The sequence below is a fragment of the Prunus avium genome, chromosome 3 (assembly GCF_965620075.1).
Source record: "Prunus avium chromosome 3, drPruAviu1.hap1.1, whole genome shotgun sequence".
Lineage (NCBI taxonomy): Eukaryota > Viridiplantae > Streptophyta > Magnoliopsida > Rosales > Rosaceae > Prunus > Prunus avium.
Genome location: NC_142286.1, coordinates 5,323,805 through 5,341,392, shown reverse-complemented (window position 1 = coordinate 5,341,392; position 17,588 = coordinate 5,323,805). Strand labels below are relative to the sequence as shown.

Sequence of the window (17,588 nt, the reverse complement as noted above, 5' to 3'; positions counted from 1 at the left end):
TCTAAAGCTATAAAAACTCATTTGGTAAGCTCATTTTTAAAAACCCGAACCCAAAATAAACTAAAAAAACACTCCCATTATTGAAAACAAAAAAAGTGAGATTTCAGAGTTCTCTCTCTCTCTCCTTTTCTTTTGTTAATTTCAATTTTGAAATTTAGGGTTTCAGATTTTGTAATTTTAATTTTAAATTTTTTTAGATCTTAAAAATAGTTCGGAGTTCAATACCAAACAAATTTTTAGATCTTAAAATCAATATTTAAAAACTCACGTTTAAAACATAATAATAATAATGAATTTTGAGTTGGATACCAAATAAGCCCTAAATGTTTACTCTTTTTCTTGTTTCAATATTTGATAATACTTATTTTAACTTGAGAAGGAAGATGTGAGTTGCGCCAGTTGGCTAAGGGCAATGAGTATGATCCCTTACACTCAAGTTTAAGTTTCCTTCCTTGTAGATTAAATTAATTTAGAGTAATTTAGACTATCATTTATATAAAATAAATTTTTTTTAAAAAAAAACTTGAAAAGAAAAGGAATGGAGAGTAAAGTGAGGGTAAAATAAGAATTGTACTTTTTGATTTGGCAAAAGAGAAGGGGAGAATGGTGGGTATGTGTCAACAAGAATGCAATCTCTATCATGTCTTTGTGTGCACCATTCACACGTCATAATTCACAAGTCACACGTCAGAATTCACAAGTCGTGTGTTTGTTATGTGTGCACCATTCCATTCCTTATTTATACTACGTTTTGATTGTGAAATGCCAACAACGGGTCCACGACCGGATCCATTTAATTTCATTGAAAATAATAAAAAAAATATAACAATAATATTAGTAGGCAACTTCACCAACCACAGAATGAGTCTAGAAAAAATGAAACCCATTTCAATGATGACGCCAGGTTTGTCCAACTACATCAATCAACATCGGGACAGAGATATAGCACCAAATGAAACAAAACACTAATTTTACCCAATTAACTCCATAACTAATGGAGACGGGAATTAAATTAGTTGATCGAGACAGTGTATCTGCCCAATTGTATTAGCAACTTATTTGTTAAAATTAAAAGCGGTTTTGTAGTATGTTTATATTTAAATAAATGAAACACGAGTTATAAATATTAATTGAGCAACATACATTACCACCTCTGACAAATATGGCGTACCAAAGTGTGTGACAAATATATTTACCATATTGTATGAAGCATATTTTGAGAAGAGGAAATAAAAAAAGGGAGAATAATTAGCTGTTGTTTGTGTGAAGTGGCAACACGGCATTGGAGGAACTAGATTTGTCTCTGAGACCTGCAAAACACAAGATCCATATTTCCCGCAACAATTGCGTTGCGCTGCGCACACGTGTTGGTCTCAGGGAGCTCAATCTGGTTTTTTATTTAAGTTTTTAAAATTTTAAAGTTTGTTGTGTAGCGTAGTAGAGACTGTAGAAGCAGCTGCTTCTCTTTGCGTAATCACTAAACCAGTGGGAAGTCCATGTGCATCAATGTGGAAAAATAATTAAACAAAAGCATACAGTACGCCCCGTAGCGCACGTTAGCATCAACCCCTTGTCCCCTCTCTCTTCTCTCTCCCCGAATATACAGGGGACGGTTTCGAAATGCTCGCTTAGATTTCCTTGTCTTCAGTCACACAGCTGACACTGACGCATAACACACAGTGACTCAGCTTTTCATCTCACCACCCCCGGCGCATTTTAGCCTCCGTCTCCTCCATCTTCTTCAATCTCTCTCTCTCTCTATTGAATTGTATCAGATCGTTTTCAGCCTCTGCATTTTACACAGGTACTCAATTTCTCTCTCTCTCTCTCTCTCTCTCTCTCTCTCTCTCCTATGTAAATGCATGTGTATATGTATATTTGCAATTTTTTTTTTTTTTTTATGGTTTAGAGTTGGATTCAGCAGAATCAGAAATAAGTGTTTTTTTTAAAGATTCTGTCTGCGGAGTAAAGCTGAAAATTCTCTGTCTGTGCTGTTTATTATTATAATTTATTTGAAGAAAATGGTGAGTTTTCCATTGCTGGCCGTATAAGACTGCGCCGTTTTCATTTGAAGCACAATTTTCCTCTATGGCAAATGATCTCCCTGCATTTGATCCCGATTCTCACATTTCCGTCCAATTTCCAAAATTTTCGCTTTAAAGTATACATATATGATATGCATGCCTATACATGTTTGTTTGTATATGTGTTGTTGAAATCTTGGTCGACGATTTACTGGATCTGATATAAAAAAATGTTATATGACTGAAGTCTGTACTGTGATTTTTGTGTTAATCTGGCAATGCGGCTTTTGGTGTTCTAGATTGGTTAGTAAAATGAAAATAAATAGTACAGAAGTTCGGAATGGACCGAATTACAAATGAAGAATAAAGAAAAATACTGAACTGGTTAGAAATTAATTGGTCAGTGTTGGCTGGTCTTTGCAGTCGGCTGCAGAACATTATCTGTCAGACTTTAGACAAGGTTTCTACAATTTTGCTATGCGGGGTCGTCATCTCGATGCCTACTCGGCATACAAGCGTGTGGCGTCGAAGGACCATATCAATGCTTATGATAGAGAAGAAAGTTCAGGTACATCTGGATTGCTCTCTCACTAATTTTATATTTTAGTTTTCCTATATCTGGGGTATTACACAGCTTTAGCGTTTTCTCTATTTACTTTGGGATTGGAAGTTCCTGTATTGGTTATATATTACTATTTAGAAGTTTCATTAGTCTTTGATCATTTGGTTTGAAGTGCAAACATACTACCATAAATAGTACTCACTTGGGGCTGATTCCTTGTATGGGTTTTAGTAGGTCTAGTGAATGCAAAAGGTATTGGAAACCCTTCATGGAGACACTCTTTGCCGCATATGCTTGTGGCAACTCTTTCTTCATTCTTATTTGGCTACCATCTCGGGTTCGTCCCTAATCCTGAAACTCAGATTTCCTTTTCTGTTTTTCTTATTTATATGTTTTGCTAACTTATATAGCATACTCTTTGTTGTTTTTGCTAATGCAGAGTGGTTAATGAGACACTAGATAGCATTTCTATGGACCTTGGTTTCAGTGGGAATCCCTTGGCTAAGGGTAATTAGTGTTGTTGGCTCTTCTCTTAGCTAAATGGATTTCATAATTTGATATCATGTCTTCTATCTCAATGAAGGTCTAGTAGTGAGTACCTGTTTAGGGGCTGCTTTTTTTGGATCTATATTTAGTGGATGGATTCTAGATGGAGTTGGGCATCGAAGGGCATTCCAGCTGTGTGCATTGCCGATGATAATCGGTGCATCAATGAGGTAATTTGTTATGAAAATTGCAGGCATGTATAATGTGCCTTTCCCAAATGGGAAATATAAAGAACTTAAATGGATTCGTCACAATATGGAATTGTGGGGAAAGGAAATAGAACAGACTAATCAAAGGATCAAGTGTCATATAACCAATTTGGATTTATGCCACTAGGGAGGGAATTTACTTATGACCACCAAAATCAAATCATTAGGGTTTGTGACCACCCGAAAACCCCTAAACAAAATACTGAGAATGAAATCATGAATTACTCATGACCACCTTTTCCGTGATCCAACTTTTTCATGCTTTTCCTTCTTATACCTTGCACTCAAAGGTGTCCAGATAAACAAAACCATAGCTTCCTTGCTTCAACTACTCTTATGACCACCAGAAGGACATAACCAAGGTTTATGATCACTGTAAACCCTAAACCTTAAACAAAATACTAAAAATAAATCATGACCTTTTACGTGATCCAAAGTTACATGTTTCCTCCTTATACCTCTCACTATAAGTTTTGCAGATAAAAAAAAATATTACTTACTGAAGAAAAGTTTCTTTTACTGCTTTACATCTATCACAATTAGGGAATTCTGCGTGTCACATACTCCTCTGGTAGCTGAAGTATATGAGTTTTAAACAATTTTAATGTGATTTTTCAGTGCAACAACCAAAAGTCTATGGGGCATGCTTTTAGGGAGGATATTTGTTGGAACTGGGATGGGCATTGGCCCACCTGTTGCTGCTATCTATGTGTCAGAGGTGTAAAAAATTATCTTTGTTGTTTTCTCTGCAACTGTCAATTGAAATTGCTTAGTCTCCATTTGATCTTCTTAAATATTTAAGCATGCTCTGTTCACTTGAGTAGATTTCACCAGCTTTTATAAGGGGTACTTTTGGGAGCTTCACACAAATTGCGACATGCCTTGGACTTATGGGATCTCTCTTTATTGGACTCCCAGCCAAGGATATTGTGGGTTGGTAAGATAAATCTCATGGGATCACAATATTCCCGAAAACTTTTTATTTCAAGTTTTCATCTATTATTTCTTAGTTCTTATGTTACGCTTCTTATTTATTTTCCAACAGTTATCTAAAGCACTATTTTCTATCAACATGATTGATGCTTAGGTGGCGGGTTTGTTTTTGGGTGTCTACTGTTCCTGCTGCAGTACTTGCTGTTTGCATGGAGTTCTGTGCGGAGAGTCCTCAGTGGCTTTTCAAGGTTATGTGCTCTCATTTCTTAATCACCAATCTTTAAAACAGTTGGTCAAGTTACTGTCTTGTGTTCAGTTCAATATAACTTTTCCTATTTGTTGGTCTTGAATTGGTTGAGATCTCTGCAGCTTTAGGGGCATTGGATTTTGATATGTAAATACTAAGTAAAAAGTTTGTTATTTACTGCTGTCTAGGGAATTAATATATTTTATATATGTATGTATGTATATTTGGTATGAATGTACCTGTTGTCTAGTATAATTCATTTGATTATCATGTATGTCATCTCCTAATCCAGTTTGTATATAAATCTGGAGTGATCTGATTGATAATCGTGTTTCGTAATCCAATTCTGGCTTAAAGGGGGATATGAAGTTAATTCTTTTACTTTCTTCTTTTATTTTTCCTTCTCTTTCTCTATTGTTTCCAGTAGAGAGAAGGTTCATTTTCTCGTTTATCGGAAAAGTTGGATGTTAATGCTCAGAATTATATGTTGGTGCAATCTTTCTTTCTTGTTTTTTTTTTTTTTTCTGTTTTTTATCCCATATATGCATGCCTTTTGGTGATATTATACAAGGATTATAAGAGCTGTGATAATTTGTTCACCTGCTAATACTAGGTATGAGTCAGATATAATGCGTTTCATTTTATTTTTGACCCATTGAAGGCTATTTATCAACATTGATGCTAAAAGTTTTTCCTGACTTGGTTCAGAGAGGAAGAGGCACTGAAGCTGAAGCTGAATTTGAGAAACTCTTAGGAGCAGCACATGTTAAATTTGCAATAGCAGAATTGTCAAAGTCTGACAGAGGGGATGAACTTGAAGCAGTAAAGTTCTCAGAGCTACTGTATGGCCGACATTTCAAAAGTATATTTTTAATTCACATTAATATATGATTTATTTAGATTTGACATATATGCTTCCTTCTGCATGATTACCTTATCGCCTCCATATTTTGCAGTGGTTTTCATTGGGTCTACCATTTTTGCTTTACAACAGCTATCAGGCATAAATGCTGTATTCTATTTCTCTTCGACTGTCTTTAAAAGCTTTGGGGTGCCGTCAGATCTGGCAAACATATGTGTTGGGATCGCGAATCTATCTGGTATGGTTGGGCTTACTCTCAAGCATTTTATTTTTGCATCTTTGAGATTATGCTTATTTGTTTCCTCATGTATTCATTGTACTATTATTTTTATCTTTTGGTCGATTTCTTTATGCTATTCTAGGGTCAGTTGTTGCAATGATCTTGATGGATAAGCTTGGAAGAAAGGTGCTTCTTCTTGGAAGTTTTTCTGGCATGGTAAGCTCCTAAAAACACTGAATATTTGATGCCAACTTTTGAGCTGAAATATTGGTATCAGAACTGTCAGTTATGTCTGTTCTGCGGTATCTGTCTTACCAATATTGCATTTCCTCCTACTTAGGTTTTTCCTTTTTGTTTGCATTAAATAAACTAGAAAACTGACGTTATATAACCTTTTATGCATTTCTTGGTTTAGGCAGTGGCAATGGGTCTTCAAGTAACTGGAGCAAGTTCTTATGCATCGGGATCTGGAGCATTGAGTCTATCGGTTGGTGGCATGCTGCTGTGAGTAGTCAATCCTCTTCAACCTTGTTTTAGAAAAGACAGAAAACTATGTTATAATATGTAAAGATAAAATAAAGAAGAAAACAATGCTTGGTTATGGCAGCACATTGGATAGTTTTGGAATCTTTGAAATGGGTCTTTCCCTGGGATGATTAAAAATGTAAACATGAATGCATGTTGGTAAGCCATTCTTTTTTCTAGATTCAAACCTAATTCCACATGATATGATAAAAGTTTGACGTGATTGAGTGAAATATCATATAATAATGCTATACACAATTTCAGCATAAACTATTCAGTTTATTAATTTAATTCATTGTGCATGCACATTTACAATTCCCCATGCTATCTTTACATGACTGAAATTATAAAGCAAACATGCATAGAAGTTTTTTTTGATTTGTAATTGTCCACACTTTATTATCAAATGGATTATGCAGGTTTGTCTTGATGTTTTCTCTTGGAGCTGGTCCAGTGCCCAGTCTCCTCCTGTCAGAAATTCTTCCTGGGCGTATCAGGGCGAAGGCAATGTCAGTTTGCATGGCTGTCCACTGGGTAATTGTCTTCTATAGTTCTTCCATATATGGCTTGTTTTCACCTTTTATTTTCTTGATTGTGGGAGTTGACATATGACTTGTCTACCAAACATATTTTTACGAACTTGATGATCATGCAATCTATGAAAGCAATAATTTTTATCTACAGTGGCTCTAGTATTTTAGACAAAAAATTCCTTCTCCTCTTAATTACATCACTAGTGGTTAAAAACTTTTGAACTTCATGACCCTTATTGACCAAAATGAATTTCTAGATATTCCAACTTAATTTTTTATAATTTTGAAGCTGTGTCAAAAAAGAACAGGTTATGTTGTAGAAAATGTGAAAAATAGGGATTCTACTGAAATTTGGAACTTTTTTTTTAGCGAAGAAGGGATTTCATTCTCCAAATTTATTAATTTTAATGACATCTCACTAATAAATTTTGGTGCCTCCAACAGGTGATCAATTTCTTTGTTGGTCTATTGTTTTTACCCTTGCTGGAGCAAATCGGGCCAATAGTTCTGTATACAATCTTTGCTACGTTTTGTTTATTGGCTGTGATTTTTGTGAAGAGAAATGTAGTGGAAACAAAAGGAAAGTCACTCCAAGAAATTGAAATTGCACTTATTCCACCTCAGTGAAGGTATTTATTTTTGTTATTTTTATTTGTGGTTAGGTTTCTTTATTTTTGTTACACCAATCTTGTTCCATATGTTGACTCTACCAATTTTTCTTTTTAAGTTGAACAAAAGGTGTTTGTTTAGTTTAGTTTCATAATAGATGCTGGTAACTTGAAAGTTGACTTCTTTTTTTTCTTCATATTAACTGAATACTAATTCTGTAAACTGTTTCCCTAATATCACGTAGTCTAATACTTTTAAGCAATTATCATAAAAGGATTCCATTTTGAGGGGTAGCTCTTGAATCTCAAGGAACATAGTTCCTGGTTGCTCCTTTGCAGCCACATTTTGACCCTTTCATCAAATACTAATTCAACAAAGTTAACCAAGGGGGTAAGCTCAACTGATCAACTAGCAAGCGGACCTAAATAAATGCCTCAAGAATCATAAGTCTAGAGTTCGAAATCCAACTAGTGTCATAAGCTCATTGGGGCTACCCCAATGATCTGGCATGGCTCAACAATTACCGGTTTCTTGTATGGATGGTGTGGCATGAGGAATTAATTAGATGTTAGTATCCAGAGGGTAAATAATTTTAAAAACTTACTAAACAGCATATAATATGTGTATGCATGCGTCATTGATAAATACTCATTACCTATGTACCTGTTCAATTTAGGGAGAAGTGTATTTTTAAAAAAATCTCATGAAATTTATTTACAAGGCAGAAATAGCTTACCTTGATTTAATGCATTGAGTTATTATCTTAGGAAGAATACTGTTGCAGTATTTTAAACCTTTTTTTTCCATTGGATATCATATTTGCACTTATGTACTGAACTTATGTACTTCTTGTTTCATATCTTTTAGCCAAAAAAATTCATCCTATTTATTTCCCTAATTGTGCGCAGTTACCTTAATATCTTATTATTGGATTTATCTGGGAAAGACTAATTAAAGACCAGTTTTTGCTTTGTTTGCTCGTCTCTGTAGGTTCAACAAAACTAGATTACTCTTTACACAAAGCTGAAGTTTCTTTTCTAATCATGGAACTCAAGACTCACTGTTGCCCATAATGTATTGCCATGCTCGCTGAGTTGAGTTTCCAATTAATGTTGTTCCTTCATATCCTCAAATATCTCATTCTTTTCTGAGATTAAGAACATGTGACTTTCTAAAAAACTGGTTTATGTAGCTTCAAATTTTTTTTGTCGTTTTCCTACTGCATTTTGACTTTCAGAATAGTTTTCTTTAATCTTAAATTACTCCCCATTCTTATTCCAACTAGATGATTGGTCACAGAAAGTTGGCAAGTTCTACCAGAAGTCTGGGTTAACAATATCTGGTGTCAAATTGTTTGAATTAGTGTCAACTGTCAAGACCTCTGAGTCGATCCCTGTGCTTTAATATCAGCTCTGTAAATTTAGCTGAAATTTGTTTAGTTAAACTTGCCAGATGTTAAGTCCAAAACAGATGAAAAGAAAACTTGCCAGATTGTGGAAAAAAGTTGTCATTTATATGGGAGTTCCCTTATTGGTTGATGCTATTTTTGTTCATATGAATTGATGTATCATGTTGATTTGCAGGGAGATAAATGAACAATAAGGTAGTCTGGAGATTCTCAGATCTTTGTATGTTTGCCTGAATTCCGGTTCGAAGTTAGCATCATGCTGTGGCTGGAGAATTTGGGAACTAATTATCAAGTGCTCATCCTGGAAGGCCTATGTATATTACTAGAGGTTTTTTTTTTTCCCTCAGATATTTTGTGAGCATATTGATGCTACTGAAACTTACAAGTCAATGTAATACATGCGGACCTGACCTCACTCTCGGAATAATATAATACAATTGTTCCATCAAAATAATGGACTTTCCTTGAGGGTAACTGCTACTTTGGTTTGTTTTGGCCGAGCCATCGCCATCATTAAAATTTAAGACTGAAAAGAGACTTAAGGAGTTCCTCAATGAAGAGGAATAAATTTCTTAATCCTTAAATTAAATATGGATTGTTGAAATCCCTCCCCCACCGCTTCAATTGTTCATCATATATCTAATATACTAAAATCCTATTTAATAACTTTTGTTTGTGCCAGATCTCATCAAAAATCTTGAATCAGTGAGTTTTTATTCCATCGTCTTAACTCTGAACTGACCAGTTTAGTAAGCAGATGTTAGGTTAGGTCAGTTTGCCAAAGCAGTGTATCTCACACTCAAATTCGAACATTCTTCCCGAAGCAGTGTATCTCACACTCAAATTCGAACATTCTTCCCGGACATTAGAGTAGTTAGAATTAGAATATCAAATCAGTACGATAAATTTTTTATATAATGTAAATTGGTGTATTCGACCATGCTGGTCTAGCCCATCAAAACAAAGCTATTGGTTTACTTGGGCTTGACTTTGCAGGCTGTTGACCAGTGAGCATGGAGGGCTGGGTTGGGTTAAGCACAATAGCTTCGGCAGAAATAAATAGTTGAAGGTGCCTTCTAAGTATTATAGAAACTAGGGTGGGGCATAAAAATCGTTAAATCAAACAAACCGACCAAATCAAATCAAATTAAAAGATAGGTTTTTTTTTTTACTAAACCGAAAATATTTCAAAATAAAATAAAATAAAACAATTTCAAATTTTCTTCTCAATTGTTTTACATTATTAATTTTTATCTTCTTCTTTATTTCAGGTTATCATTTAATCTTCGTTGGTGGAGCCTTAGATTTTGAAGAAGTGCAACAAAACCGAGAAAAATGAAAAAATAAAATAAAATTCTTTTCTTCTTGTTATTTTGTGTATTTGTTTTTCTTTCTAAATTGGAAATAATTGGTTTGCTTCTTATTTTTAAATGTTTCATAAGGATTTATTTGAAAGTGGATAAGGACTTAAAGATGCGTCTTGGAGACCTGATGCAAAAATTCCAACTCTTCTTTTAAATTCTTGCTTGAATTGTTGTGTTTATTTCAGTTTTTATTTATTTTTAGTTTTTTTAAAGTATGATTAAAACTCATAGGACCCTCTTGGAAGGAGTTAACTCTTGGCAACTCTAATGAGTTACTTTCAACGTTACAGTGTCTAGGAAAGTTCTTTAAGGAGACACCTCCAGCCTTCCCGGAAAAGACCTGGCTGTGATTTTGGAAGGCCTTAATTGGTCATCCTTTCTTTTTCTCTTAATAGGAGGACTAGTTATTTTTTGAATTTATTATTTAAAATATAATAAAAATATAAAAATATAAAAATATAAAAAAATTCTTTGTTTTTATTTTCATTTTCCTATTTTCTTGATTTTGCGTGGTGTTACAATTTCTTTTTCATTTGTGTGCTTTATTTAGAATTTGGGATTTTGTTGCGTCTTGTGTACTCTTCCATGTAACTTGTTTCTTTATTTTCCACAATCTCAATTATTGCATTTGTCCTACCCTCATTTTCAACATAAATATAAGGACCTCTGCACAAGTGCTAGCTACCCTCAACCTTTCCTTTTCAACAATGGAGTTGTATCTCCCATGCCTAAACACTGCCATAGCTGGAATCCTAGCCATACTTGTGTTTTCCTACTTTATCATAAAGAGATCAAGCTCTAGTGCCAAAGCCAAGGGTCCCAAACCACCAAAAGTGGAAGGTGGGTGGCCTCTGCTAGGTCATCTCGACCTATTCGGAGGATCTCAGCTTCCTCACATAGCTTTGGCTTCCTTGGTTGGCAAGTATGGACCAATCTTCACCGTCAATATTGGCATCCACTCCGCTCTGGTGATAAGTACTTGGGAGGCGGCCAAGGATTGCTTCACCACAAACGATATAGCTATTTCCTCCCGTCCCGCTACGCTAGGGATTAAGCACTTGAGCTACAACTTTGCCATGGTCGGGTTTAGCCCTTACGGTCCATATTGGCGTGAAATTCGCAAACTGACATCCCTCGAGCTACTCTCAAACCGCAGGCTCGAGCTACTGAGAAACGTTAAAGCATCCGAAGTAGAGATGAGCTTAAAAGAGCTGTACACTCTATGGAGCAACAGAAAAGAAGGGTCGGGGGAGCTTTTGGTGGAGATGAAGCAGTGGTTTGGAAGTTTGACTCTAAATGTGGTTTTTAGGATGATTGCTGGAAAGAGATGCTTTATGAATGGGGATTTGAGTGAGGAGAAGGAGGCAAGGCGGTGGCAAAAAGCCATGGGGGAGTTCTTTCATTTGCTGGGATTGTTTCTGTTGGGAGATGCTGTTCCTTGGCTTAGTTGGTTGGATTTGGGTGGACAGCAGAAGGCCATGAAGAGAACTGCCAAAGAACTGGACAGTATTCTTGCGGAATGGTTGGAGGAGCACAAGCAGAAAAGAACTAAAGGGAAAGATCAAGATTTCATGGATGTCATGCTTTCAGCCATCGATGGAGCATATGTTGCTGGCTTCGATGCTGATACCGTCATCAAAGCAACATGTTTGGTATATTTACAACAACGACCTCAATGGTATATGCTAAATTTGTTTTATTAATCACCAAAGTTTTGATTGTGCAGGCTATGATTGCTGGAGGGAGTGACACAACCATGGTGACCCTGACGTGGACACTCTCTTTGCTTTTGAACAACCGCCAAGTTTTGAAGAAAGTTTATGAAGAACTTGACCAGCATGTTGGCAAAAGAAGACTGCTGAATGAGTCAGATATAAATAATCTGGTGTACCTGCCGGCCACTATTAAAGAAGCAATGCGTTTATGCCCACCTGGACCACTCTCGGTCCAGAGGGAGTTTACAGAAGACTGTACTGTAGGAGGGTACCAGGTTCCAAAAGGCACATGGCTGCTAGTGAACCTGTGGAAGATCCAAACTGACCCTCGGGTTTGGGACGACCCGATGGAGTTCAAGCCAGAGAGATTTCTCACTACCCATAAGGATGTTGATGTTAGGGGTCAGCAATTTGAGCTGATGCCGTTTGGGAGTGGTAGAAGAGCATGCCCTGGGATAAGTTTTGCTCTTCAGATGACGCTTTTAATCTTGGCTAGTTTTCTTCATTCGTTTGATGTCACGACCCGAGGAAATGCACCAGTTGATATGACTGGAAGCGTTGGACTTACTAACACGAAACTCACCCCTCTTGATGTCCTCGTCAAACCACGTTTGTCTCCACATCTTTATGAATAAGTTCAGAATGAGAACATAGCTATGTGTGAAAATAAATACTGTGATATAAAACAAAATGCACATATGCATATATGTTCTGAATGTATTAAGCTAAAAAGCTTGACTTTACTAAATCTATCTTCTACTTATGAGCTTCATATTCGTAAATCTTCCACTCATATATAAGCTTGATGCGTTTCCTCTACTTTTGACAAATGGGTTCCAATTCATGCACGATGGAAAGAGTAATAGATGAACAAGAAGAAAATTAATCAAGAGAGAACAGGACCAGCTTTCCCATGGCAAAACATTGAAGGATAACGCTTGGTATAGCCCTAGAGAAACTAGACAGGTGAGAGAATGAGAGAGAGAGAGAATGGGCCCCAACACATGTTGGTCTTTAGCTACGGGGATAATGATAATAGGAAAACGCTGTGGACATAAATTGGTCGATGTTCCACATCAAACGTAGACATCAGCCCTTTAGCCAGTGAAACGCATTTTTCGCTAGCCGATCATAGTTCAACCAATCAACCTCATGAGTTGCAAAATGGATAATCTCCTTCTTTAGCTAAATTCAACATGAATACAATCCACCCATTCGCAAGTCCAAGTTGGTGACATTAGGGTCCTTTTGATAGGGAGGACTAAACCTTGTTTTTTTTTTTTTTTTGGGTAAAGGGAACTTAAATTAGATTGGACTAAACTAGCGAAATGCGTACATTTCATGAAGATCATACTAATGATAACTTTTTTATGCTCATGAATCTTTTTTATCTTCCCTTTTTTTCATTTCAATATGCCTTCATTTATCTACCAAAATCTTATGAAATTGAAGACAAATAAGCCTGTATATTCTTACCTTAGAACACATTGCATGGCAAGGAGACTACAGATGACATTAAAATTGGTTGACCTCAATCTAATTATGTTAATTCTTTGTTTTGACAGCATTTTTACCTTGTGTGACATTTGGGCAGATCGCAGAGGTATCGGATGAAGGAGAAACGCGTAAGGCCTCATCGTATATGCAATTTTTATGATTTAAATTTATTTCATATGGTCATGCATTAGAGTAATGGGTTGAACAGTCTTTTGTTTTCCATCATGTCCATCGAAGTCACTTTAAGCTTCTTGCAAAAAATTTAGTTGAAGACTTGAAGTCCCAGCTAATTTGCACTGTTTACCGGACTATTGTGAATGATGAAAACTTGGTCATTGCAGCTTGCCACCTGGGAAGCTTCATATACTTATTGATGATTATGGGCTCAAAGTAGAGAACAAAGCTGAGGCAGAGGTATAACCTGGTAGAAGCTCCATACCACATATGTGATCTCCCATGTCTTTTGTTCTTGTTGTCTTTGTCAAGAATTCAGAGAGCTCAGAAACAGAGGATTTGATCCTGCTCTAGGTATCCACCACAGAACTAGTCTAGTGCTTCACACTTAATTTATATTTGATAGATGAAAAATCATATAGCAAATTCGATATCGCCAATTTCTTCTCTATTAGTGTGAACCATGGACTAATGGGGTTTATAATGTTTGCTTTACAAATAACCAAAAGCATTTTCGGACTAAAATTTTCTCAAACGAAATAATTATTGGTGAACTTTTCGGCAAAGAAGTCATAATTATATTTGTTGAATATTGTCTGCAGGATGGAATGGAATTCTTGTTAAATGGACTGAGGACAGAACCACAGAAATTCCTCCTCGGACTCAAGCCATGTGTAAGTGAAAGTTTTTGTCACCCCTAGAAAGTATATCATTTTTTTGCTCTTCTTCCAACTATGGGTTATGTTTATAAGCTTATAATGTGATTTCTGAGGTCATTCGCTTGTTGTTGTAGCTTGTTATACGATCCCATCCTCATAGCTTGTGCCCTTTTCTGTTAATTTGAAGCAATGTAAGTAAAGTTGTGCAGTATCTATGCCAATGATTGTTTTGTATAAGGTGAGTCTCCAATCCTTACATACTTTTCATCTCAATCAATGTTATGTTAGCTTGATATGCACTAATGTTCCAATGATCTCACTAATTCTCTTCGTGATAAATATTTCTACCCCAAAATTTAAAGCTGCTTTACAAATTCTTTGGCTCAAAGACTGGATATAAAATGATAACGACATTGCGAAGTCTCTGGAAAACCTAGTTAAGGCCCTTAAGAAGACTAGGTTCCTCAAGTGCAGATGTTCTGAAATCCCAAGGAATCTTTATGCTCAATATTTTTAATCATGTTTTTTATGCCAATCCCACCTGTTTAGAGGAAAACAAAAGCATTCGCTCACCATATAATCATAAATATATTGGCTTTGAACAAAAGGAAACAGTGCATGTATGTAAGAATGAGACATACCTAACATCAGTGAACTCACAAATATTGTGAAAGCTAGAATGAAGATAATCAAAGATGCTCTTCCTAATTTCTTAATCACCTTTCCTGCCACATGTTGCCCTGCGATTGCAGAAACAGTAGTCACAGCAGCAAAGTAGAGAGCTGCAAGAGAATTACAATGAAAGAAACCAACATTTCTTTTAATAGATAAAATTTCTTGTAAACATCCATTTGTGTAGAGAATGTCATGGCTAAAATTTCAAAGAAAACTTGAATGGCTAAAAAAGTTACCATAAGGAACTGGAAAGCGGTTTAGGAGGTAGTATTCTACAACAGACATGGATGAAGAGAATGTCATGGCAAAGGTGGCCGTGGCACTTGACACCTATATGAAAGTTCTCATCACAAATAAGGACTTAAGGTATCAGATAATTACTTAAAGAGAGAATAGTTTCTGATGGATGGCTTCTCCTCTTTAAGTGGTGGGTTAAGGAAGTGAAATTAGGAAAAAAAATGTGCATTATGGTGTAACTAATGTAACATGTGTTTTTCAAGCTGATTTTACTTCCAAGAAAAAATAAGTGTGCTTCATTATGTAATTGAATACTAAAATTGTGAGATAAACTCGAGAAAAACAAACATCAATTGTTAATTTTGAAGTATGAAATGTACCTGAGGAGGAATTCCCATCTCCAAAAACATTGGACCCAACATAAACGCTCCACCGAGGCCAAGCAATCCACCAAGCATACCAGCTGCCGTGCCACAGGCACAATAAGAAACAAGCTTGTACAGTGGCCACTTTGGGGTTTCTTCTCCCTTGGATGCAATTACTCTCCGGCCTTTGTACAATTTAACTGCCTGACATGAAGTTACACCAACAGCCACCGGAATCTGATAGATACAGGAAGAAAGGAAGAAAAAGAAAAAAGTTCTCATTATAATGGGATTCTTACTTAAGCCATATTTGCAGCCACAAGGAAGTTTGTCTTCTTGATAGAAGGAGCATGGAGGTACCTGCGAGAGTTCTACCAACCAATATGTCAGTGAACATTTTGCCACATAATTCTGTGTGAAAAAGTAGGATTTCGATCAATTGGATTTCTTAATGCATAGAAGTGAAGGGAAATTCCAAATAGTAAAGTTTCAAAGGAACATCAAATGCGTATGAAACTAGATAAAAACCTTAACAATCTGCAATGCCAGTATTATGATCCACACAGCAACAATTACTCCAAGTTCCTTCCAGCGAACATTATCAAGAACAGGAACCTGGGACGGTTGCTTAAGTCAGTCCTTAAAACCATACATAAAAGAAGTTAAGCTTCATATATTTTACCGCTGTTCGTTCAGGTTCCTTGGTTTCTGTTAGAGTGCCATTGCTTGGGCCTCCCGGAATATATTTGTCTTCAACATCTTCATTAGTAAGAGCAAATTAGACTTGCAATATGTATATGTCGGAGTTTGAATAGGTCATCAAGAAATGATAGGCCAACCCACCATTTGATTGCAACTGTTTTGAAGCATCAAACATGTTCTAAAAATAATGAAACAAGTTGAAGTATTAGATGGATTAGAAGTGCAGAATATACAATCAACTTGAACAACAAAGAAAAGTTTAAAGCCCGCCTTTTTAGTTATAGTTTCTCTTTTCCATGTCTCAACACCCTTGAAGAACGACTTAGTTGATACCCCTGCAGATCACGACCACTCAAGGAAGTTCTCGAAAGATGTAAAGGAAGAAGATTTGCGGCTTAGAAAATTGTTACCTAAGAGCACAATAAATAGTAGGATGGTGATCATCCAGTCAGAAAGAACCACATTCAAAGAAACGCCAATGCTGATCCCAAGAACCAACACAGGTTGGAAAAGAAGCGCGAGATCATAGTCAATGATGGGCAGGTCAAGTGTAGGAGTAGGATGCCTTCGCCTTAAATTATACATGACCGTTGCAGTTGCTGTGCCCGTGATCATACCTGACTGACCACAAAGAAGCAAAATTTAGGTGTTTGAACAGAAAAGAACAAGATGAATGAGATGAATTTAAAACTGTGATATATGAAAGTATATCTATGTTCTTACATTTGGAGACTGCAATTGATGATTTCTGGTCAAATCCAATAATGAGGGTGAGCATTGGGATGAAAAAGCCACCCCCACCAACACCTCCCACACTCCCAAATGCTGCCCCAACAAATGCAATCATCGTACCCACCGCGATTTTCCAGCCAAATCTGATATCCTGTATATGATCATCACTACAAAGTTTGAACTATTTGGAAGCACCATTTAAGACCTGCCATTCAGTTTTACCTACTAAAATGTATTGAAAAAAATATGAGTTTTTGTTTGTTTGTTTACTGGTTAAACAGAGAGAACAAAAGGTATATATAACAGGGAGGTAGAAGATTTACAACAAAACAGTTTTTACATTCCAAATAGATCATCCTTGGGCAAGGCACATTTTCTCAGCAGCCTAACATGCATTTAGGCAACAAACCCAACAAAGGTAATAGAAAATAGGACTTACAGGCCACACATGCTTATAACCCAAGTGAGATTGAACCTCTTTCCCAGTAATATTCTGGCTTGAAGGTTGTGAGCCCAACATTTCTTCATGTGCTGAAACTGCTGCAGATGATAATGCTAATAAAACCAGAAAACCAACTCCAAGAGTTCCAATCTTACCAGCCATTTTCTCAGATAACCCCAATGCAGTATAACCAAAACTATTACATATGTATGCCAACGGGATCTAGCCCAGTGGAAAAGGCTTTGACTTGCACGCTAGTGATCTCAGTTTCGAACCCCTATGGCACGTTGGTAGTGTAGGTGTGAGGAACCCCTCTTCCTCACTTGTATTAAAAAAAAACTAATACAT

The 17,588-nt window shown here is 36.3% G+C and overlaps 3 protein-coding genes and 1 pseudogene across 10 annotated transcripts in view; 3 read left to right on the top strand and 1 right to left on the bottom strand.

Moving 5' to 3' along the window:
- The window catches only part of LOC110769492 (putative plastidic glucose transporter 3), a 62,965-nt gene extending 53,819 nt beyond the window's left edge, over positions 1-9,146 (top strand). The window contains exons 2-17 of one of the 7 annotated variants that reach the window (XM_088250822.1): positions 1,746-1,804; positions 2,448-2,592; positions 2,818-2,923; positions 3,026-3,093; positions 3,170-3,302; positions 3,960-4,059; positions 4,166-4,278; positions 4,429-4,522; positions 5,230-5,383; positions 5,478-5,621; positions 5,746-5,819; positions 6,019-6,107; positions 6,548-6,662; positions 7,106-7,290; positions 8,261-8,363; positions 8,854-9,146. In XM_088250822.1, coding sequence (XP_088106948.1) covers positions 2,502-2,592; positions 2,818-2,923; positions 3,026-3,093; positions 3,170-3,302; positions 3,960-4,059; positions 4,166-4,278; positions 4,429-4,522; positions 5,230-5,383; positions 5,478-5,621; positions 5,746-5,819; positions 6,019-6,107; positions 6,548-6,662; positions 7,106-7,288 — 1,464 coding nt within the window. In that variant the 5' untranslated portion in view covers positions 1,746-1,804; positions 2,448-2,501 and the 3' untranslated portion in view covers positions 7,289-7,290; positions 8,261-8,363; positions 8,854-9,146. Of the gene's footprint in view, positions 1-1,456; positions 1,805-1,887; positions 2,025-2,447; positions 2,593-2,817; positions 2,924-3,025; positions 3,094-3,169; positions 3,303-3,959; positions 4,060-4,165; positions 4,279-4,428; positions 4,523-5,229; positions 5,384-5,477; positions 5,622-5,745; positions 5,820-6,018; positions 6,108-6,547; positions 6,663-7,105; positions 7,291-8,232; positions 8,364-8,853 lie in introns of those variants that run through there. The other 6 variants (XM_088250821.1, XM_021973475.2, XM_021973478.2 and 3 more) reach the window with 6 other exon arrangements.
- Positions 9,147-10,567: 1,421 nt separating this feature from the next.
- On the top strand, positions 10,568-12,529 carry LOC110769506 (cytochrome P450 CYP82D47-like). The gene is made up of 2 exons (XM_021973492.2): positions 10,568-11,694; positions 11,769-12,529. The coding sequence occupies exons 1-2, from the start codon at positions 10,750-10,752 to the stop codon at positions 12,390-12,392; spliced, it is 1,569 nt and encodes a 522-aa protein (XP_021829184.1). The 5' UTR covers positions 10,568-10,749; the 3' UTR covers positions 12,393-12,529.
- Positions 12,530-13,318: 789 nt separating this feature from the next.
- On the top strand, positions 13,319-14,241 carry LOC148295497 (protein PLANT CADMIUM RESISTANCE 8-like; annotated as a pseudogene).
- A 60-nt stretch (positions 14,242-14,301) lies between these two features.
- Positions 14,302-17,537, bottom strand: LOC110769520 (sulfite exporter TauE/SafE family protein 3-like). Of its 2 annotated transcripts, XM_021973518.2 has the most exons (12): positions 17,238-17,537; positions 16,790-16,949; positions 16,477-16,683; positions 16,337-16,401; positions 16,208-16,244; positions 16,047-16,123; positions 15,893-15,979; positions 15,725-15,775; positions 15,380-15,601; positions 14,999-15,092; positions 14,729-14,869; positions 14,302-14,628 (listed from the first exon to the last, which is right to left on the bottom strand). In XM_021973518.2, exons 1-12 carry the CDS (start codon positions 17,400-17,402, stop codon positions 14,552-14,554), a joined length of 1,383 nt encoding a protein of 460 aa, XP_021829210.1. In that variant the 5' UTR covers positions 17,403-17,537; the 3' UTR covers positions 14,302-14,551. The 2 variants fall into 2 exon arrangements, with proteins under 2 accessions (XP_021829210.1, XP_088107395.1); XM_088251269.1 differs by lacking the exon at positions 16,208-16,244 and having other exon boundaries at positions 16,047-16,114; positions 16,261-16,401.
- Positions 17,538-17,588: the final 51 nt, after the last annotated feature.

Excerpts from the sequence above, each read along its gene's own strand:
- LOC110769520 (XM_088251269.1), bottom strand. The coding sequence starts at position 17,402 with ATGGCTGGTAAGATTGGAACTCTTGGAGTTGGTTTTCTGGTTTTATTA. Across the intron at positions 15,776-15,892 it reads TGGCATTGCAGATTGTTAAG|AATTATGTGGCAAAATGTTC; the intron begins GTTTTTATCTAG and ends TTTTTCACACAG. Across the intron at positions 15,602-15,724 it reads GGTTGGTAGAACTCTCGCAG|ATTCCGGTGGCTGTTGGTGT; the intron begins GTACCTCCATGC and ends TGTATCTATCAG.
- LOC110769506 (XM_021973492.2), top strand. The coding sequence starts at position 10,750 with ATGGAGTTGTATCTCCCATGCCTAAACACTGCCATAGCTGGAATCCTA. Across the intron at positions 11,695-11,768 it reads TCATCAAAGCAACATGTTTG|GCTATGATTGCTGGAGGGAG; the intron begins GTATATTTACAA and ends TTGATTGTGCAG.